Source organism: Thamnophis sirtalis, unplaced genomic scaffold, assembly GCF_051295495.1.
Source record: "Thamnophis sirtalis isolate CommonGarterSnake01/CBP01778 unplaced genomic scaffold, rThaSir2_p1.2 scaffold_12, whole genome shotgun sequence".
In the NCBI taxonomy this organism is placed as follows: Eukaryota; Metazoa; Chordata; class Lepidosauria; order Squamata; family Natricidae; genus Thamnophis; species Thamnophis sirtalis.
Window position 1 is genome coordinate 63,475,622 of NW_028261392.1, and position 23,668 is coordinate 63,499,289.

Sequence of the window (23,668 nt, forward strand, 5' to 3'; positions counted from 1 at the left end):
ACATTATCCAATTTAATTTTATGATTAAAGAATACTGAAGAAAGGTAGTCTAGATTCTGACTGGCACCAACAAGCCATATGTTCTCACAAGTCAGGATGAAGAAGACTGAATCAGGCCACTTTCAAACTGGGCAACACAAACTGTGCTAGTTGCTCTGAAATCAAGGGAAGAACTGTCAAAATACAAATAAACTCAGTTAAATGAGACAGAGATGATGAATCACCAAACCAGAGGTGGGTTCCTACCAGTTTGCACCTATTCAGTAGAACCGGTTCGTCAAATCTACTGAACCGGTTAGAAGAGGTTCCACCAGTGGACCCGGAAAGCAGGGTTGGAGATTAGCAAACCCACATTTGAGATTTGAGTGCTGTGCATGGTGGAGTGAGCTCCCATCATTCGCTGCAGCTCCTTGCCCAGACATGGAAGCCGAGGTGGTGCAGTGGGTAGAGTGCAGTACTGTAGGCCACTTCAGCTGACTGCTAGTTCAGCAGTTCAGCGGTTCAAATCTCACCGGCTCAGGGTTGACTCAGCCTTCCATCCTTCCAAGGTGGGTAAAATGAGGACCCGGATTGTGGGGGCGATATGCTGACTCTGTAAACCGCTTAGAGAGGGCTGAAAGCCCTATGAAGCGGTATATAAGTCTAACTGCTATGGAAGGAGTCCCCGCAGGTGTCTCTCGGGCAATGGTGATGCCATTGGTTAATCTTTCAACCTTCAAGCATCTTGAGCCGTCCCTCTGACATAAACAGGATGGGTGATTAGGGAGAACTATTCCAAATTTTAAGATTTTGTACGCTAAAGAGTCCTGTTAGGAAAACTGGGAATCAAGAATATTGTTTAAAAAAATAAATCAACAATAGTAGGAGAAACCATGGAGTATTTGGCAAAGGATGCAAACTCCAGTTATGTACGGTCTCATATATTTACAAAAGATTATTGTAGCTGAGGATCCAGCTGCATTATAGGAAGCCTTTGCTGCAATCATTTCTCCTGCAATCATTACTTTTTTTAAGTGTAGCGTTGTGAGGTTTAATTTTGAATAGCAGCTTTGTGGTTCAGCATTTGGCTAGTTTGTTAACCTGGAAGGTTGATTAAAAGCAGATTTTTGGACAGCTTGACTGTTCTCCTCTACATAAGCTTCACTGAGTATCATCTATTGTTAAGAAGAAATGACTTGCTTAAGAATGCGAAGAACCAGGACTCAGAGGTTTCCTTAGCCACATCATGTGATAGAAAAGCTGCTAACCACAAACAGAAATTAGATGAGGTCATTTCCAAACAGGATACAGGCCTGTATTCATATGCTGTATTTATAGCCACTGAAAAACTGCTATACTTCATCTGCAGAGTTACACATTATTGAATACAAATGGTTTTGATATTTGTATGATGAACACTTCCGAATAATTTTCAATAAGTGCTGCCTAACTTCTTTCCTGGAATTTTCCAAAACCTGGTGCTCAAAGCACAAGGACTAAAAACAGGTAACAAATATGAATGTATTTTAGGAATTAAATCTTTTAGCTCCACAATTTCAAGGGCCCAAGGATGATAACAACCAAACGTACGACAGAAATCTCTCCAAGAATAAATCCCGAAGTGAATATTTCACTGTTTTCCTCTTCAGGTAAACATCTGAAGAATTTTAGTCAAGATGAAAGAGGAGGTTAGCAAAATTTATCAAGAGAAAAAAAAAACCAATCCCATTAATAGCTTTTACCTCTGGTGGCTTGGTACGGTATCTTTAAAGCAATCTAGAAATTCTAATGTTAACCTAGCTAACAAATTATTTAATTTTAGATTTATATCCTGTCTGTCTTCAACCACTGAAGATGATAACACTGAACACCTTCAGTTTTCGCTCAAAACTGTCTGGAGTCAGTTGTTCTGAGAGAAAGCACCAGTCTACAGTCAGCCCATGATCTCTCACAGCTGAAATTCGACTTGGATTTTGGTCTCTCTAATCTTAATCCAACGGCACCATACTAATTCCCAAATCGATGCTCACAAAAAGTCAGTAGATGATGCAGTATGTGGCTGCATCTAGCTGTCCATTATGTTCACTCTTGCACATAATATAAGGATTTATATCCCAACCCAGTGGTGGGATTCAGCCAGTTCACACCGATTCGGGAGAATCGATTGGTAACTTTCTAAGCAGTTCAGAGAACCAGTTGTTGGAAGAAATCTCCTTTTGTTTTTTCCCACTTTACAGAGCTAATCCTGTAAGGAAGGCAGGAAGGAAACATTCTGGTGTTGTTTCTAGCCTCATCTTTATTGACCTGCTTACAGAAACTGCCTCTCCGGTTAACCCTTACTACATTGTCACAGCTAAGGCGAAGCGCCCATCGAACTGAGGGACCTTGAGTTGGCCAAGCCCACCCAGTCACATGACCATCGAGCCCCACCTACCCAGATGGTCATTAGGGCAGAGAACCAGTTGTTAAATTATTTGAATCCCACCACTGTCCCAACCTGATCTATTTTGAACATGCTAGTACACATGATCTGTTTATTCTCACTTTGTTCCTGCATTCATGCAAGTGGATAAAATTAGACCAATATGGAGACATTATTTGGAGAGCAGACTTTAGAGATCTTAACTTTTTGCTTAGGTGTAACCTTAACCTGTTTAGGAACAAAAACTACACGCCAAATATAGATGCCACATTCAACCTTCCTTTTCACATTATGCCATCGGACGTCCATTGATTCCAGAGACGACCAATCCATGCCACGCTGTATGCACCTCCCATTTTTTCTGGCAAAATAACATCGCGTAATCTTGGCATTTACTAGATTCCGGTTACAATTTCAAAATATTTCAGCCAACAGGTTAATAAGAAGTCGTTCTGAGAGGAAATGTACTATTCTGCTATTGAGAAGGTCTTCTCCACCTTTCACTTTCAGAAACACTACAATATTTATATGCAACATGACTGAGCTATATATATATATATTTTAAATTTATTTTATCAATTTCATATATACATTCACAATTATATGATCTCATAACTGTTATTAATAGTATGTATTTATAACAATTTTTCCCTACTGTTGACAATATACTTGAAGATTGCTTTCTTACCATCCCATAGATCCATCTTATCTTACAACGGTCCTACTTCTTCTTCCCTCCCTCCCTCTTTCCTTCCCTCGTTTCTTCTCTCCTACTCCCCTTCGTTCCCTCCCTCCTTCCCCTTCCCTCCTTCTCTCCTTCCCTCCTTCCTTCCCTCCTTTCTTTTCTCCTTCTTTCCCTCCTTGCTTCCCTCCTTGCTTCCCTCCCTCCTTCCCTCCCTCCTTCCCTCCCTCCTTCCTACCCCCCTTTCTTCTCTTTCTTCTCTCCTTCCTTCCTTCCTCCTCTCCTTTCCCTTCATGACTGAGCTATATAATGGGAGTGTTTTAAGGAGAAGCAGAGCTGACCTTCAGTCTAATTATTTCCCAGAGTCTTAACGAATTCTGAACGTGTTCTTGTCAAATCATATTAAATTTAACTTGCTTAGAATGATCAAGACTGGCATATAAAACTACAATGTCTCTGAAGGGAACGCAAGCTATAACAGGAGGGCTGGAGGTGTTAGTTGCAGCGTGTCTACACTTGCTACTGATAACTGTTTAGCTTTTAAATAGACTTAAGATTTTATTGGTGCTAGTTTTTCTTTCCTGGGGTAGTATATCAGCCTTTCTAGGCTCACCAGACAGGAAACGCAGCCAGATGAGCAAATTCTACTTTATTGTTGAGTTACATTAGCAGAATCTTGCAAATCTGAAATACAATTCTCTATCTCACCCCCACAAGCTCCTTTACAAAACAAGGGAGCGTTTCTTCTCAATTTCTTGCCCCACCCACGTTCCTGCTCAACTGACGTCTCCGCTGGTTGCATCTCTTTGCCTTTGTCCCCCAAGGTCCACCTCATACATAACCATCCTGAGGTAACTGATGCCAGAAAAGGAAACCAGTCAAGGCACGGCCATCTTGTTGCTAGATTCCATGCTCATCGTCGGTTGAAAACATATTGCAATGAACTTCCTTCCTCAAAACAAGATCACATGATTAGGCGTGCTGAAATGCCACTTTGTGCAACAAATATATCATAAAAGGCAAAACAAAAGGGACCTAGAAGCATCTAGCCCAGAAAAGCTTTAATTCAATGTATCCAAATGTTTAATAAGTGAGAGAACTTCCTAGATTCTAGAGTATGGTAGTTCCACCCAATGGTGGGATTCAAATAATTTAACAACCGGTTCTCTGCCCTAATGACTATCTGGGTAGGTGGGGCTCGATGGTCATGGGACTGGGTGGGCTTGGCCAACTCAAGGTCACTCAGGTCGATGGGCGCTTCGCCTTAGCTGTTATAATGTAATAAGGGTTAACCGGAGAGGCAGTTTCTGTAAGCAGGTCAACAAAGATGAGGCTAGAAACAACACCAGAATGTTTCCTTCCTGCCTTCCTTACAGGATTAGCCCTGTAAAGTGGGAAAAAACAAAAGGAGATTTCCTCCAACAATTGGTTCTCTGAACTACCTAGAAAGTTACCAACCGGTTCTCCCAAATAGGTGCGAACCGGCTGAATCCCACCACCGATTCCACCCTTCTGACAAAAAGAAGTAAGAGGAGGAAGAGAAGGGAGCAAACATTTCGGGAAAGAAATCTGAAACTGTTCAAAGATTGAAAACACGGCGGTCATTTTGCAAATATCCCATTGTCCTCCAAAGCGATGGTTTGAAATTCAATTTAAAACAGAAACTACCAAGAGGATTGCGTGTCTGGAAATAGTTCTGTCTTTTGAGCAAACTGAAGCATTGCTGAAGATTCACAGTGTGCCAGGAAAAACTGAGCCCTTCCATTACTTTCCCAGGACAAAACAAAAGGTATTAAGACTCCACACAGATGATTCTATTACTGAGGTTTTGGGAAATGAATGAGGGGATTATAAGCCATGAAATGGAAAACTTTCCCTTTAAGAATGCTTTTACAGGAAATTGACTTCAGCTGACTGCTTTACCAAACATGTTCCCTGAAGCTTACAGATTCAATGGTTTGTAAAGTACCAGGTCATGTGTTCCTCCTGTGGGATTTGCTGCACCATATGTAGGCTTGTACTTAATCTTCCTTAGCCTTTCACTGCCAAATACACTGTATATTTCACAGTTCTGCTTACAGAACTATAGCTTGGAAGGAATGGGCCTCGTTCATGAAGAGGGGAGATAAAAGTGGTAAAGGGAAATATTCTGGTTACCATTCCTGAATTCAATAGCAATAGCAATAGCAGTTAGACTTATATACCGCTTCATAGGGCTTTCAGCCCTCTCTAAGCGGTTTACAGAGTCAGCATATTGCCCCCACAGTCTGGGTCCTCATTTCACCCACCTCGGAAGGATGGAAGGCTGAGTCAACCTTGAGCCGGTGTGATTAGAACCGCTGAACTGCAGATAACAGTCAGCTGAAGTGGCCTGCAGTACTGCACCCTAACCACTGCGCCACCTCGGCTCTTCTGGAATTCCAAGCCTCGGGGTTTTTAAAGCATGTTTTGGCTTGCCGTGGCCATTTACATCCTAACATTGACCGTGGAGTGAGGGTTACTCCTTACACCACCAGCTCCTTCCACCAATTCCACTAGAATTGTGATGATTTGAAAACCAGTCAATACTTGATAGACATTTCAAAATACACATGAAATCATTTATTATTTATTTATTTGTTAATAAAATTTATAGGCCGCCCAATCCCGAAGGACTCCGCCGGCTTACAAAGCAAAAAGAAAAAAGAATTAATAAAAAAATAAAATAAAGGAAAGACAATTTTAAAACATCACACATGCACTCAATCTGATCGGGGCTGGACCTCAATAGTGAGGTCAATAGCCCCAGGCCTGCCGGAATAGCCACGTTTTAACAGCTTTTCGGAAGGCCATGAGAGTGGGCAAGGTCCGGATCTCTGGGGGTAGCTGATTCCAAAGGGTCGGAGCAGCCACAGAGAAGGCCCTCCTCCGGGGAGCCGCCAGCGGACATTGTCTGGCTGACGGCATCTGAAGGAGGCCCACCCTGTGGGATCTCACCGGCCTCTGGGAGGTATGTGGCAGTAGGCGGTCTCCCAGGTACCCTGGTCCTAAGCCATGTAGGGCTTTAAAGGTAATGATCAGCACCTTGAATTGCGTCTGGAGACCAATTGGTAGCCAGTGCAGCTTGCGGAGGATAGGTGTAACGTGGGTGTATCTTGGTACACCCAATATCGCTCGCGCGGCTGCATTCTGGACTAGTTGCAGTCTCCGAACGCTTTTCAGGGGCATCTACTGAATATGAAATCATCTCAACACTGAAACTTGAGTCTGTTACACTTTTGCCATACGTTGATGACAAAACACACTTTGAATGAGATCATCCCAGTTTTATGTTCTAGTCTGGGTCACCCAGTCTGGGTCACCCAGTTTTAAAAAGGGCTCAGAAAGGACAGTGTTTAGCTATTTGTCACCACTTTTTCCCCATTTGTCTGCAAAACCCAAGAGGCTTCCGCAAGCCGAAAAGAAAGAAGTTGAAACAGTTAAATACACATTTTCCCTTTCCTTGGAGAAGTGTAAGTTTTAGCCATTTCAACTTTCTCTCTTTTTTTTCCCTACACTGGCAAAATGGGAGAAATTTAATCAAATTGCTTAATGCACACTGAAGTTTATTCTGCAAATCCTTCTGATTGAAAAAAAGATGGGAAAAACTTTCTTAAGAGCAGAGTCATCAGGGAACAAATCAATCCAGGTGTTTGTTTGTTTTTGAGAGAGAGAGATATGGCTAATTTCTCTGCATGAGAAAACAGGAGTTCGCATATTCTCTATGTCAATAAGTACAGCAGGCTTTTTTTGGGGGAATCTTAACACAACTGTTATACAAATTTGAAATGCATATGAAAATTGTTAAAGGACAATAGTTGGATGTTTTTTTCTCCTTTCTGCTCTTTTGTGATATACAGTATATCTGTATGTAATTTAGGGAATTAAAAGCATGTTGGGCTTTCTAAATAAGAGTATTCTACAGTTCAACAGTATGTTCAGATGTAGCCACAACATTTGGAGTTCTTATCAGAATGACAAACCGTTGTGATGTCACAGTGCAAACTCTACTGCTTCTCCAATATCACCTCTTTCTGGCAAATCTTATGCTCTGAAGAGCCAAAAAGTAAGAAATGAGGAAATATTTTCTCTAATGTTAACGAAATTAGTGTAATTCACTTTGTCAGGTTGGACTTTTGAAGCTGCAAACTACACTCCCATAGCAACTCTATACAACTCTCTTTCCTGTATGGCTAGACAATAGCAATAGCAATAGCAGTTAGACTTATATACCGCTTCATAGGGCTTTCAGCCCTCTCTAAGCGGTTTACAGAGTCAGCATATCGCCCCCAAAAGTCTGGGTCCTCATTTCACCCACCTCGGAAGGGTGGAAGGCTGAGTCAACCTTGAGCCGGTGAGATTTGAACCGCTGAACTGCAGATAACAATAGCAATAGCAATAGCAGTTAGACTTATATACCGCTTCATAGGGCTTTCAGCCCTCTCTAAGCGGTTTACAGAGTCAGCATATCGCCCCCAACAATCTGGGTCCTCATTTCACCCACCTCGGGAGGATGGAAGGCTGAGTCAACCTTGAGCCGGTGAGATTTGAACCGCCGAACTGCAGATAGCAGTCAGCTGAAGTGGCCTGCAGTACTGCACCCTAACCACTGCGCCACCTCGGCTCTTAGTATGGAATCTAGGCAAAATGACAGGACAAGGAAATAAATTATAGGATTCCCAACCCAACTTTTGCCTTCTTCGTGTCTGACTGAATTACCAGCCAAGTTCTCCCCACAATATATAGGATGATTTTGCTACTGTCAACACAGTAGGTTTCCCCCATCCAGTAACCACTAAGCCGATGCTTAAAGAGATAAGAGTGTATATAACATGAAATCATTTCTCCCATTTAGAAGTTGTTGGGTCAACTCTAAGCAAGTCATTACTTACCAGGGTAATGCAAGAGAAAGAGAGATTTTAATTTTGCTACATGGATTGGTTAGCAACCAATGGTCAAACTGATTATTATTTTCCTGAAAGGCAGAACAATAACAAAGTTATCAGATGATGTCTGCTGGACTCACCATGGTTTAAATGCCTAATGCAATCATTCAACGTAGCGCTGAATTTCTTCTGGGCTTCTGAATCCGGAAAACAGTAATAACTATGTCTAAGGAAAGGCTGCCACAGATAGACTGGAAATTCCTTTGGAGGGACAACAAAAGCCTGGGTGTTCTCCTTTTCACTGGAACCTTAAAAATATGCATACATTTAATGTTTTTAGTCATTCCATCACGTTTACATATAATTATAGACAAATTCCCAGTAGATAGGTGATCTTCCCTTAACATTTGTGCCACCAATGCTTAGTTTTCATTGTAACTCTTATATGCTATAGATACCAACCAGGTTGTAGCATCAGCCTATCTGAGCATTCAGTGAACAGATTCCTTAGTCTGGACTCACAATTACCCAGGTTCAGAATGTATAAGGTATGTACATCAGATGAGCAGTTATATAAATTTAATACATGCATGCATGCATACATACATACCAGAGGTGGGTTCCTACCAGTTCGCACCGGTTCGGTAGAACCGGTTCGTCAAATCTACCGAACCGGTTAGAAGAGGTTCCACCAGTGGACCCGGAAAGCAGGCCACACCTACAGAAGAGGTTCCGAAATTTTTTGAAACCCACCACTGGTCCTTGGATATGATTATTCTACACCATCATGCTCCTATTTATAAAACTCAGTGCCTCTGTGAAAGGTAAGGATGACTACTGCGTTTGTGGTGCAATCAGAACATTGCGTGTGTTGAAGTTGTTTTAACGCAAACCAAAGATGGCTTTTAAAAAACAGGTTTGCATCATATTCTTATGCATGCCAGGGCTGTGTGTGAGGGAATTTAAGGTGGTTCTGACAAGTGTCGTCGGCATCTTCATATCCGGTCACATGGGCGGCAAGCCACTCCCATCCGGTCACATGGGCGGCAAGCCACTCCCACAAAGGAGGCCACACCCACAGAGTAGGTTCGAACAATTTTTGAAACCCACCACTGATACATACCATCCCTAATCTAAGTAATTTGTCTCTGGTATCAGGATTGTGCCTCTGTGCCTGTTTTCTTGAATATTAATGTTTACTTGATTTTGATTATGACTCTATATCTTACTTTCTTTGCTTCTATTTATCTTCCATTGTCGCTCTGGGTTTTGAGTTTGACATGACTCAAACTATATTTCAGGACAATCACAGGATAACAATTTATAGTGTAAGGTAGGCAAGTTTATTAAGTGTATGCTTTTAAACTATGTGTGTGTAACTCTTTATAAAGACAATGCAACACTTGAAAGAGAACATCAATTAATACACAAAGTAGTATAAAATATAAAGAGGACTGGTTTGGTCTGTACCCCTTACCATTAGGTTCTGGAAAATGCTTATCAGATAGCGTGTTATATTCTTCCCCCGTAATTAGCACTTTGCCTCCGACTGGGAGGATGCAAGATTTCGAACTTACTCCTTTCTGAAATGCCTAGAATTAAGAAAAATTAATAAAGATTAATTTAGCAATAGCAGTTAGACTTATATACCGCTTCATAGGGCTTTCAGCCCTCTCTAAGCGGTTTACAGAGTCAGCATATTGCCCCCAACAACAATCCGGGTCCTCATTTTACCCACCTCGGAAGGATGGAAGGCTGAGTCAACCTTGAGCCGGTGAGATTTGAACAGCCGAACTGCAGAACTGCAGTCAGCTGAAGTAGCCTGCAGTGCTGCACTCTAACCACTGCGCCACCTCGGCTCTATAGAACCCAACAGATCAGCAGTGCTAAATATCATGATTGCCTCAGCACTTTAACAAAATCAACAGTTTACCTCTTTGCTTTCAAAGCTTTCCACAGTGTAATTATTTTTAATGACGATGTATCTCTCTTTCCATTTCTTCAGGTCTTCGGCAAAATGTAACACCTCTCCTTCATAAAGGACCATGCTGGATGATCCAGGTGGCTATAAAAAAAAATGACACCGAGAAACAGAATGAGTTTCTTGCAAGCATTATGTTCCTTTTCTTTTTTCGTTTTCTTTTAGTACATAAAAGTTTATTGGGTTTATTACAGGGGTGGGTTTCTCGCCCCGTTCCAACCGGATCGGTTGGAACGAGGCCGGCGGCGTCCTCACGCACGCACGCGGCGCGCGCATGCGTACTAGCGTCTGCATGATGCTCCAGCTGCTCCTGGAGGATCGCGCAGGCGTTCTGCGCATGCGTGGAAATCGCGAAATTCGAAAAAACCGGGTAAGGAGCGGGCGCGGGTGTGCGGGCGCGCACGGGTGCGGGGGGGGGGCTTCGCCGTTCCCGGAAGTTACTTACTTCCGGGTTCGGCGACCAACCGGATCGCAGGGACCGGTGCGAACCGGTCGAAACCCAGCCCTGGTTTATTAATAATCTGGGCTAAAATTAAGATAAAGAAAATCAATTAGAGGTTAATACTGTCTCATACAAAAAGTAGCCCTTTGAGTACCCGAGTTATAAAAATCCAGTAAAAGTGTTAAAGAATATAATAATATACAAGTGTAATTATCTTTGTTCGAAAGACAAAGACCATTTGTGATGCTAACCATTTTTTCATGTTCCCAAAAACTTGAGAATTTTTTTTATTATTATTATTCTAGGCTGAATATTCAAATGTAGCTTAGGTACAGATGCTTCGTTATTCCTATATCAGACACAGACTGGAAAACATAATTCAACCTCATGGAAATACACTGTTAAATAATTTAACCTTACTTAAAAAGGTACAATTCAAATTAGTAAATTACAGCTGTTTAGGAATTGAGTTTTAGCAGTATGGATTTTATAAGTGATCATAAAAGCCAAAATGCTTCAAATGTAGCACCACAAATAAAGACTAAGTTATAGTACAGAATGAAGGTCTAATTACAGCAAACAATACATGTAGATGAATAGAATATATTTAAAAATATTGAACAATTCTTTAAAGTCAGTTAATGAAAACTAATGTACAGTAGGGTTAGGTTTATACAGTTATAGTTATTTGGCACACACATTCACATTTTCACAGGTTTTCAAAATACCAGGATTTTTTCTCCTTGCTATTTAATTATAATTACAGCTTCATAGAAATAATACCGAAATCAGCCCAGATCTAAAACATTCTCGGTAAAAAAGTGTGTTCAATGTTCCTTTTCTTTTGTAAAATAAGGAAAAGGATCTAGCACCTTGGAAAGAAGGGTGTAGAACAGGGGTGGGTTTCTCGCCCCGTTCCAACCGAACCGGTTGGAACGGGGCCGGCGGCGTCCTCGTGCACGCGCGCAGTGCACGCATGCGTACTAGCGCCTGTGCGATGCTCCAGCTGCTCCTGGAGGATCGCGCAGGCGCTGTATGCGTTCTGCGCATGCGTGGAAGCGCAGAACTCATCAAAACTGGGTAAGAAACGCGGGCGGGCGGGTGGATCCTTCGGCGTTCCCGGAAGTTACTTGCTTCCGGGTTCGCCGACCAACCGGTTCGCGGGGACCGCCGCGAACCACCTGAAACCCACCCCTGGTGTAGAACTTCAAAGCGCTGATATGAACATATGAGATTTTTCATGCTACTTACAAGAAGATTACAGTATATTATGTCTGAGGTCTGTATCCTCAAATTCAGCTTTTAAATGAACCCTGAATATTCTGCTTTCAATATTCACTTGAGAGGAAAAGGATTTAGAAACAAAACCAATTTACAGTATTTATTTATTTATTTACCGGTAGCTAGTTCGTTAATTCATTAAATTTATTAGCCGTCCAACTCCAATGAACTCTTGGATTGATTCACAATGAAGCCTATTTTTAAATGTTTTTGTTTTCTCTACCCTACCCATACTGATACTTTTTGCTCAGGAATCTAGGCATTTTCATCTATTCTTGGGAAGCATGTGTTTCTATTTGTGTGTGGAATAGAATAAATGTGGTATCTTATGCTATTGTAAAATAGCTGCAACTCAAAGAAGATACATTAAACTAATACATTAAACCCTGGTTTATGCCAGGGGTAGTCAACCTGGTCCCTACCGCCCGCTAGTGGGCATTCCAGCTTTAATGGTGGGCGGTGGGGGGATTGCTGTAACCCTGCTTTGTAAATTTTATAAAGTAAAGTTACTTCCCTACTTTATAAATCACCATGACTGTGGAACCGGTGGGCGGTTAGAAAATTTTACTACTAACAGAGATACAAAAGTGGGCGGTAGGTATAAAAAGGTTGACTACCCCTGATTTATGCAATACTGGTTATTAAATAAACCAAAACTAGATAAATTGGCATCCTGACTAAGGCATAAATTATCATTCACACATCGAAATCTTTTTTGCATAATGTACAAAAGTGAAATTAAATGAAATCACATTCTGGAAGCCAACTGGAACCTTCAAACACAGTTTGACAGATTGTGATATAACAACAACTACAAAGAGCCTGAATTATGAAGGATAGGAAGCAGTGGTGGGTTGTAGGCGGTACGCCCCGGTATGGGCGGACCGGAGCCTGCCCGGAGCATCAGATACCATTCCGGTACGGTGCTCCAGAGGGCCCACCCAGGCTCAGGGCCTGAGCTCCTTATCTGTCTTTTAAAGCTTCTGTAGTTCCGCGCATACAGCACCTGCGCGACGCTCCGCGGAGCAGCTGGAGCGCCGCAGAGGCTCGTGGAGGTGCTAAGGCGCATGTGTGCACTGCGGGTGTCCATGTGGACGCCGCCGGGCCCATTTCAACCGTACTGGTTGGTACAGGATCTGGAATGTACCACTGACAGAAAGGAACTAGTGCAGCTGAATAACTGGAACATGCACAACAAATATACGGCCAATGGTAATAGTATGTGCAGATTATCTCGGGAGACTGAGCAAAGAGATGAAGCCAAAGAAAGGATCAGATAAAGGACAGCTTAGCCTGCAGCAGGAATATAGCTGGGGCGAATACTTCAGAAGGCTTTCCTGAGTTTCATAGGCTATATAGAGGGACAGGGAAAGAAATAGTTTCTATATTTTGTATTTTGAGACGTGCGAGATTTTGTTTATATAACTTTACAATAGAGTACAATTAGCTCATCTGGCTGTGTTTCCTGTTTAGTCCACCTTGCAAGACTGACACCAGCCACCTAAAACATAGGGCAGAAACATCAAAAGGTAGTAATAATAATAATAATAAAAATACTTGTTACCTTTATTTTTAAGAATTGAGACTGCAGATCTCTGTTTTGTTCCAGCTCATTCTGGATGTACTTGCAAAAGGATACAGCATATTGGCGCTTATAGTGTGGGCTGAAGTTTTTGATCACCGCTTCAGTCTTTCCTGAAAAGGCATGTTAAATATATCACATTTAGGCTCCGTTTTGCTTAGACTTCACAAGGGCAGGAGTCCCATCCCCAAACTATTTTAGAAAACTTTTTCTTCAAAAGGACCGTAGAACTACATACAGTGGTACCTCGGTACATGGCCTAGGACCTGGATATCTGGGAGGGTTCACCCACAAATGCGCGAATGACAAAAGCGCGCCTGACTAAACCGCGGTCACAAAAGCGCGCCGACACAAGCGCGCCAACGAATGAGCGCTGAAGTGCGCCAACAGCGCGCCGACAGAAGCGCGCTGTAACCCTAACCCTAAACCTTACCTTAACTTAAATCGCGCTTCTGTTGGCGCGGTTTTGTCGGCGCGCTGTTGTCGGCGCTCTTTTGACATCGCCGTTTTAGCGCCGCGGTTTTGTCGGCGCGCTTTTGTCATTCGCGCATTTGTCGGGTCAGGATCTGTGAGACCGCCTCCTGCCACATACCTCCCAACATCCGATAAGAACTCACAGACTGGGCCTTTTCCGGGTGCCATCAACCGGACAATGCCTTCTCTGTAGATGCTCCGACCCTGTGGAACGACCTACCCGTAGAGATCCGGACCCTCCCCACTCTCTCGGCCTTCCGAAAAACCACAAAAAACCTGGCTATTCCGGCAGGCCTGGGGCTGTTGACTCAGGAATGAGGTCCAGCCCCACCCAGATTGAGTGTATGGTGTGTTCTTTCTTTTAAAATTGTTTCTTTTTAAATTGTTCTTTATTTTTAACTCCTATATTAACTTTTTCTGTAAGCTGCCCGGAGTCCTACGGGATTGGGCGGCATATAAATCTATTAAAAGTTAAAGTTAAAGGTACTCATCATTAATGGGTTCTCGGAGGTGCAATGAATACCAAAAATGATGGGTTTAAGGAACAAGGTAACAAGTCACAAGGCAGCTGTCACTGACAAGTTTTAACTTGTGTGTTGAGTATCAAACTATGATTACTGGGAGGAAATTTTTTTACTCAAAATGTGTTCAGTACCAAATTAAATAAGTTTCAAAGCAGCTGAGTAGCAAAGTAACACTTTACATGTGTCTGTATTGAGAAGCAATATAAGATTCCGTGATCCGTCAAAACCGCGCTCGACTAAACCGCGCTCGACTAAACCGCGTCGCTGACGTCATCAACAGGGCGACAACAGCCAGCGCGGAGAAAGAAGGGCGCTTTAAATAGCGCTTTGAAAGCAAGCCGATTCAACTTAAGGTAAGGGTTAGCTTTAGGGTTAGGTTTAGGGTTAGGTTTAGGGTTAGGTTAAGGGTTAGGGTTAGGTTTAGGGTTAAATTAAGGGTTAGGATTAGGTTTAGGGTTAGGTTAAGGGTTAGGTTTAGGTTTAGGGTTAGGTTAAGGGTTAGGTTTAGGATTAGGTTTACAGGGGTTAGGTTTAGGTTTAGGGGTTAATTTTAGGTTTAGGGTTTACAGCGTGCTTCTGTCTCCGCGCTGTTGTCGCCCTTTGGATGACGTCAGCGACGCAGTTTAGTCGGGCGCGGTTCAGTCGAGCGCGGTTTTGTCGGTGAACCTAAGATTCTATTATGAATGCTAATATTGCCTGACCAAATAGCCTTTTGTTTTATCTGACTTAATCCTGATTCTGGCCTTAAAAACATAATGACAGGATATTTCATCACTTAAAAGAAATCTCCTTGTTCTTCCACCAGTGTATCTGATGAGTTGCAGAGGCAGATAACAGTCCTCAAGCAAAAACGTTTAGTTATCTGATTCCAGGCAACACACAGAGTTACAAATCAATTTCCCTCCTGCCTCTAAAAAGAGAAGTACTATAGCTATCAAAAATCTGTGTGGTATAGAACTTAATTTGGGACTCAAACCCTGGTGACAGAAACCCCATGAGGAACTTTGACCAATCATATTCTCTCTCAGTCCAGCCTTGCTCACATTATTGATTTATTTCAAGCATGCATATGATTGCCCTAACAATGCAACTCTGAATAGCATGCAGTTAATTGGTCAACAAAATACCCCCGGAACAAAATATCATCAATCACAAATAAATATAACAAGTAATTAACAATCAGAGATTCAAATTTATCATACCCTTCAGTGTACAAACTCTATTCACCTTGACCCAAAAAGAAACAGCCAACTTTTCATTGTTTTTCTAAAGGTTTTGTGCCATATGTTTAATCGGAGCTTACAGTAGTAGGAAATCAGATTTAGGATAGGAATATCATATATGTAACTCTATACAGAAGTGGTATTCAGCCAGTTCTGACAGGTTCTGGAGAACTGGTAGCAGAAATTTTGAGTAGTTCGAAGAACCGGCTGTTAGGAATACAATTCTAACGGTTGGATTGGCAATATATAAATCATGCAACAATGCTATACCTGTTTCTTTAAATCATACTGTAAAGTGTGATTGGTTGCTGTTTTCCTCAATCGGCCATAAGAGGGAGCCAGAATGACTGTTAGTTCTCTCTCTGTTTGTTAGATGCTGGGCTGATCTGATCTGAGTGTTTTGGAAGCTGGCTGTTAGAAAGTGCCGTGAGCTATTGTAAGTTTTGCAACTGTTAGCAAGCTTTGTGTACCGGACTGATTATATGTTACTGGACTATGTTATTTGGTTTATCCCTTAACTGAAAGACGTTGATGACTGACTGTCTTATCCATGTATGACTTGGACTGTTTGATGGACTCTGATACCTCTATTTCCACGAAAGTAAAAAAGCCTATTTAAACTGCAGTGTCTCTGTATGCTGGCTTGTGTGTTCTCCAACACAACTCTCACAACGCTTCGCTGAACATACTCGCTTTCCCAACGGGGAGCTTACTTAACACTGGCAAATTGGGTGGCCCCGCCCCCACTGCCTCCCAGCCGATCTACTTTTGTTGCCTGAATAGGAGAACGGAGCTGGAAAACAGGTTAGTGGGGTGGGGAAGGAATGGGGATTTTGCAGTAACCTTCCCCAGGAGTGGGGGGGGGAATGGGGATTTTGCAGTATCCTTTGTTAGATCGGCGAGAAGCAGCAGGCGAGAGGTGAGAGGCGCGAGTGAGTTTCAGCACTTTTTATTTCAAGAGTAAGTGACTGCGCTCTGCTGGCTGGGCTGCCGGAGCTCCGGCAGACCAGCTGGCCAATGACAGTTGTTCAAACTTCCCGGGGTTTGGGCAACCAATCCCCAGTGAGCATGTGAAAACATGTAAATTTAACAAATGTACGTCCGTACGTAACATCCTTCCCCTGCCACACCCACAAAGCCATGCTCACAAAGCCACACCACGCCCACAGAGCTGGTAGTGAAAAATTTTGAATCCTATCACTGACTCTATATATCTCTCTCTATAAAAAATGTGTCGTCTGGTTGAGACATGAAGTTTGTCCAATGAGTGGAGCAGGGGTGGGTTTCTCGCCCCGTTCCAACCGGTTCGGTTGGAACGAGGCCGGCGCCGCCGCGTGCATGCGTACTAGCGTCTGTGCGATGCTCCAGCTGCTCCTGGAGGATCGCGCAGGCGCTGTATGCGTCCTGCGCATGCGTGGATGCGCAGAATTTGGCAAAACCGGGTAAGGAGCGGGTGCGGGCGCACACGGGCGCGCGGGCGGGCCTTCGCCGTTCCCGGAAGTTACTTACTTCTGGGTTCGGCAACCAACTGGATCACGGGGACCGCCGCGAACCGGTTGAAACCCACCCCTGGAGTGGAGGCATTGATATGATTGACCTTCCCTGTGGCAGTTGAACTTCCTATTACTCATATTTGATTCCCTACGACTATAATCTCTCAGATTTTTAAACAATAAACACCAAAGAAAACATTGCGAGAACTCTCCGTGTCTTAAAAATAGGTGCATTTCTATGCATGGACTAACTGTACTTGATCTGCACAAACACAACAAGACATAATAGCCAATTAAAGATTTGTTACACCAGAATGTTATCTCATGTCAAAAACATCTGAGAAGCAAACGCCTATAGAAACAATCAATAGAAGCCATCTTTTAAATTCCGTATATATTTCAAAAGATTGGAGAAATGAACTCTCCCCACCCCACATCCCCAACCCTCTGTGCCCCCTTTACTAGCACATTTCCAAATTTGGTCTTGAATCTCTGGCATGCATATTGCAGTTGTTTAAGGTGAACTGCAGCCAAGTTGTTGTATTTTTTTTTTCAATTAATGTGCTTGACTTCTCTGCTTGTCCCCAGCTGGGGAGGGAAAGGAAAGCCAAGAACTAAAGGAGGCAAAGATCTCCTTGGAAATCCTGGGAGAGGCATGACAAGGTTCCCAAAGATAGAGTCCAGATTGTCATCTCCAGATGCAACTGAATTACGCATGCAGAGGTGGGTTCCTACCAGTTCGCACCTGTTCGGTAGAACCAGTTCGTCAAATCTACCGAACCGGTTAGAAGAGGTTCCACCAGTGGACCCGGAAAGCAGGCCACACCTACAGAAGAGGTTCCAAAAATTTTTTGAAACCCACCACTGGTGGGTGTGTAATGTCCCGCAGTTATCTACGCATTAATAATGATCTAGTAATATTTCCTTATACATTTTAGGGACCTTTCCTTACATAATTGGTGTTTTCTTTCATACTTTTGGATTTCCAAGGTGGCGCAGTGGTTAAATGCAGCACTGCAGGCTAGTGCTAGATCAGCAGGTCAGCGGTTCAAATCTCACCGGCTCAGGGTTGACTCAGCCTTCCATCCTTCCGAGGTGGGTAAAATGAGGACCCAGATTGTTGGGGGCAATATGCTGACTCTCTGTAAACCGCTTAGAGAGGCCTGAAAGGCCTATGAAGCGGTATATAAGTCTACTGCTATTTCTAATTTCTGTTTCCGTTAGTTGGCAATTGCTAAAACCAATCCCACGTGAAAAAGTATTCAAAGCCTTCTTGATTTTAATTGTCAATTTATTTATTCCTGCACATTGTAATATTTATTCATTTAGATATCTCTGTTTTTCCACTGTTGTGCAAACACAATTCCAGCAGCTGCTAACATGTGTAAAATTAAATATATATTATACTCCCTTTCAAATAGCCAACAAAATATTTCTGGTTTTAATTCCATATCTTACTTTACGATTGCTTCTAACCACTAACTTCTGAGTAGCTACTTGGACCGACCTAAGTACTAATTCATAATTTCATATCCGGTCACATGGGCGGCAAGCCACTCCCATCCGGTCACATGGGCAGCAAGCCACTCCCATCCGGTCACATGGGCAGCAAGCCACTCCCATCCGGTCACATGGGCGGCAAGCCACTCCCATCCTGTCAGCCTCTGCTTTGCTGCTGCTTCGGCTGCCATTGAAACGGGGAGGGGGGGGCATGGTATTTGGGAGGGGACTACTAATTGTGCTGGAGGAAGATTCTGGAGTTTCTGCTGCCTGTCTTACTGCGCATGCGGAGGAGGTTTCCCGCCAAGGCCAACGGCACCGACATTCCATCTTGGTGATGCCTTTCGAAGTTATCTCGCATCTGACACTTGGGAGAATTATGATTGGACTTTGACTGGGATGCCAAGGGGAGGGGAATGGGTTATTCTATATATCATTTGCTTTCGCGCCTAAATAATCAGTCTTCGCTTTGCTACGCTTCTGATCATTTGTAATTAGTAAAAGTACACTTGATTTCTATCAATGGAGTCTTGTGGTCTTCTTTCCTGATTATCCAATGAAGGAGTGCTGACACATCCGGTCACATGGGTGGCAAGCCACTCCCACAAAGGAGGCCACACCCACAGAGTAGGTTCCAACAATTTTTGAAACCCACCACTGTACACATGCTATGGTTTTTAAGCTCTCAAACAAGAACGTTCCCAAATGGTAGAGCGCTTATTCTTTTGCAAAGCACACGCCTATGGAATTCTTCTCCTCATATTGCTCCATTTCTCAAGAAGCATCTATTTCTCAAACACATGTCATGGTCTCCCTGAGCGCTGCAAAATACCAAGAGGGTAAAGGCCTAAAATGCAGACAGACTTTTATTGCTTGTGGTCAAGGATCAGCTTGTGTCTCTCCACTTCTGCACATAAGATCAGTCGCGCTGGTTTTGGCTGCAGTCCAGTCAGCTGAGCATTCGATATCAATCAGTGGGCAGGAAAAGGCAATCAGAAAGTTTCCAAACTTAGAGAAGAGAGGACTGCAAAGCATTATTGTGATACAGGTAGTCTCTGACTTACAACAGTTTATTTAGTAACCATTCAAAGTTACAATAGCAGTGGGGGAAAAAATGAGCGTTTTTCACATGTATGACCGTTGCAACATCCCCACGGTCATGTGATCAAAATCCAGACCCTTGACAACTGACTCGTATTTATGACGATTGCTATGTCCTAGAGCAGTGTTTCTCAACCTTGTCAACTTGAAGATGTCTGGACTTCAACTCCCAGAATTCCCTGGCTGGGGAATTCTGGGAGTTGAAGTCCAGACATCTTCAAGTTGACAAGGTTGAGAAACACTGTCCTAGAGTTATGTCATCGTCTTTTGCAAAACTTCCGGCAAGCAAAGTCAACGGGGAAACCAGATTCACTTAACGGCCATGTTACTAAATTAACAACTGCAGTGATTTCTTGCCACAGTTAATAAAGTGGCACGAAAGGTCATAAAATTGGGCAAAAATTCACTTTGATGTTTCGCTTAGCAACAGAAATTTGGGGCTCAACTGTGGTCATAAATCAAGGACTATATGAAGTCTGTGCATCGGGATTCAAGTGCAGTAACCCTTGTTCATTTTCGGAACCAGAGAAAAGTTATCAAGTTCAACAATAACTGATGCAAATCCTCTGTGAGACCTCATCAAGATATAAAAGCCTATATATAGTCATATGCATACACAAAGTGCCTATTAAATATCTTGTTGTCTGTTCACTGTGAGGCCCTTCCTAGGGTTTACATTTGAACATTTCCGTTCCTTGGAAATATCCTAAAGCTAATCCAATTGTTTCCTGATATTTTTCCCCCTTGATCTTCAAACAATGCATGTAAACTGAGATACATACATCCTGTATTTTTTCTGGGACTGAATGAAACCAATCCGTTGCCCCTGGAATAAAACACCCTGCTCATTTAAACCTATTTTCTTACCTCTTTTTTAAAAAAAGTTTATTCGAATGTAAAGCAACACTGTAGCTGCATTTATGCTTTGTGTTCCTAAACCAGAGGTGGGTTCCTACCAGTTCACACCAGTTCGGTAGAACCGGTTCATCAAATCTACCGAACCGGTTAGAAGAGGTTCCACCAGTGGACCCGGAAAGCAGGCCACACCTACAGAAGAGGTTCCAACAATTTTTGAAACCCACCACTGACACACACACACACACACACACCCACACACAAACACACAGACTCACACAGAGAGAGAAAGGGAAAGAGAAGGAAGGAAGGAAGGAAGGAAGGAAGGAAGGAAGGAAGGAAGGAAGAAACGAAGAAAGGAAGAAAGAAGAAAGAAAAAAGAAAGAAAAAGTGAGAGATGAAAGAAAAAAAGGAAAAAGGGACAGAGATACAAAAGGAAGGAGAGAGAGAGAGAGAGAGAGAGAAAGAGAGAGAGAGAGAGAGAGAGAGAGAGAGAAAGAAAGAAAACACATGGCCAGCAAGCCACTCCCACCAGGTCACATGGCCAGCAAGCCACTCCCACAAAGGAGGCCACACCCACAGAGTAGGTTCGAAATTTTTTTGAAACCCACCACTGTCCTAAACTAAGCTTTGTTAGCTTTTGGTGAAACAAGTTATAAAATAAATTACAATCATTGGAGTTTATTCAGTGAATCGTGGTTAAACAAGCAACAGCTTCAGAGGTGGGTTACCAATTTCTTTACTACTGGTTCGGGTGGGCTCCCCCGCACGCTCCCCGCTGTACGCGATACTTCTGCGCACAGGGCAGGTGGGCGGGGCTTCCGGCCACCGCTACTACCAGTTCGGCCGATCTGGGCCGAACTGGCAGCAACGCATCTCCGGACAGCTTAGTAGCTCAGTCATTTAAAACAAGAAGTTGCAGCTGCTTGCAAAATTCAGAACTTCGTACTGCACTGAAATTTTAAACTGATTTCCCATTCCCCACTGACTCACTAGGATATGCACAAAACACACATCTGGGCTCTGATTTCTATTAAGTGCAAACTCATCACCCTTTCCTTTTTGTCATACACACTAGACTGGAAATGCTCCATGTTTAGCAATAGCTCACAAGGCTAAAAAAACGTTGCTTCTTTGAGAAAAGCAAATTTTTGCAGCCACGGGTTCAGTGAAAACAGTAAATCCCCTTTTTTTCAAGGCTTTAAGCAGCAAACCCCAAAATTATAGTCTTCAGAAAACCCATAGACTATTCCAACAATGTTGGAGGGTGAAGGAGTTCTTTGAATACCGTATATACTCGAGTATAGGCCGACCCGAATATAAGCCGAGGCACCTAATTTTACCACAAAAAACTGGAAAAGTTATTGACTCGAGTATAAGCCTAGGGTGGGAAATGCAGCAGCTACCGGTAAATTTCAAAAATAAAAATAGATACCAATAATGTTTTTGAATATTTATTTCAAAGAAAAACAGTAAACTAGCGGTGTATTCAATGAAATACTTCACTCACCTCATGATGCTGATGTCCCGCTGTGATGATGATGTCCCGCCTCCTATGACACACGGCACAGTGATTCCTATCATTGGATCACTGTACCAGAGGAGGTGGGACATCGCTATGTGGCTGCTTGCCATAACAAGGAGGAGGTGGGACATCGTTGCAGAGCGGCAGGAGGGGGAGGAAGGGGAATCGTAAGACAGCCCTGCATTACATTAGAACGTGAGGAGGGGGGATGGTGCGGTGCGCGCTGCGCGGCAAACTGACACAGAGGGAGGGGAAACTCACAGGGGCACTGGGCCATTCACGAGTGTCACCCAGCGGCATGGCCCCACCCCTTTTTCTCCTCCATTTCGGGCAAATTTTTCACTGACCCGAGTATAAGCCGAGGCGGCTTTTTTCAGCCCAAAAAGTGGGCTGAAAAACTAGGCTTATACTCGAGTATATACAGTAATTAAAACAGTGGTACTCAAGCCTAAAAGTTTTCTGGAGTTTTGAACGTTGGTGTCTTACCACATTTTTAGGGACTTGGAACCTTTGGGAAAACCAGATAATAATTTTGTTTGCTAGAGAAAAAAACCTGGGTCCTTGAACTTAAATATTTGCATGGCAATTATTTACTCTACTGCTAAATTTAAGTCTTTGCAACATTAACAATGATTTTTACTGTTGCAGCAACCGTTCACCTACAGCGTTATGCGCACATGGCGTAACCGTACTGCATTAATTCGCCAACACACATAATAATGGCCATTATATGAAAATCCACTTTCAAACAACTCCCTATGATGGCCATCATCAATCCAGGATCCATAGAAGTCACAGTGGTACAAACTCTTATGCGATTCTTAATAGGGTTCTGCTTTTAATTTTAATTTAATTTTTGATTTTTTAAAAATCCAATTTTTAATTTTGTTTTTATACAATTAAATTTATCTGCTCTGGGCTTTGCTCTCTGCTGCAGTTTTTCAGGACTTGCACAAAAGCAGGAACTAATTTTGACAGAGTTCCTGCTTTGTTTTTCAAAGTTTACCATTGGCAGTTATCCTAACAGAATTATTAGTTTTATGCATGGGACGGACATATCAACACTCCATTTATCACTTTATATGTCATAAAAGTTAGAGAGAGAACAGTACAAAAATAAGTGTGATCTGTTTGGGTGCTGCCAATGTCCACTTTAAATATTTTTGGGCATGAAACTTATTCTCAGTCTTGTTAGTAAGGAGGAAGACTACTCCTGCAATCAGTTAAACATTAAAATGTTTAATTCATATCTCAGATCTTGGTTGAAGACCGCAGTAATAGTAAACTTAAACAGAACTATGAAACTGGAATGGACATTGTGCAAACAGCTGTATATATAAGCTTACCGCAATTTGCTTCTTACTAGATCAATTGCAATTATTTGCATTTGTAAAGATATCTGTTTTCTGTTTATACATAAGTGTTTATAGTTCCGTATTTCCACACTTTACACCTTTTCAACCAAAACCTCAATGTGAAAAATCTTAAATTTCTTCAGTTCTTTGCGAAAATGGAGAAACCACTTGAAAGTAAATGGAGTTCTATGTCTGGCAAATTGTGAATCAATGTTGTGATTAATAAAATGAGATCTTGGTCTCCAGCCAGTGCAAATAAAGATAAGGGAAGAAATTATATGTTGCCTGTTCAGCTCATGTTAACTTCTACTATCTTTTTATTTTATTTTTTAGAATGTTAGTTCT

The 23,668-nt window shown here is 42.6% G+C and overlaps 1 protein-coding gene across 1 annotated transcript in view; it reads right to left on the bottom strand.

The window, feature by feature from the left end:
• NIBAN1 (niban apoptosis regulator 1) overlaps positions 1–23,668 on the bottom strand; it is a 63,064-nt gene that overhangs the window by 20,199 nt on the left and 19,197 nt on the right. The window contains exons 2-5 of the mRNA XM_087726163.1: positions 13,256–13,386; positions 9,921–10,052; positions 9,465–9,579; positions 8,128–8,295 (exon numbers count right to left, since the gene is read on the bottom strand). Coding sequence (XP_087582289.1) covers positions 8,128–8,295; positions 9,465–9,579; positions 9,921–10,052; positions 13,256–13,386 — 546 coding nt within the window. The remainder of the gene's footprint in view (positions 1–8,127; positions 8,296–9,464; positions 9,580–9,920; positions 10,053–13,255; positions 13,387–23,668) is intronic.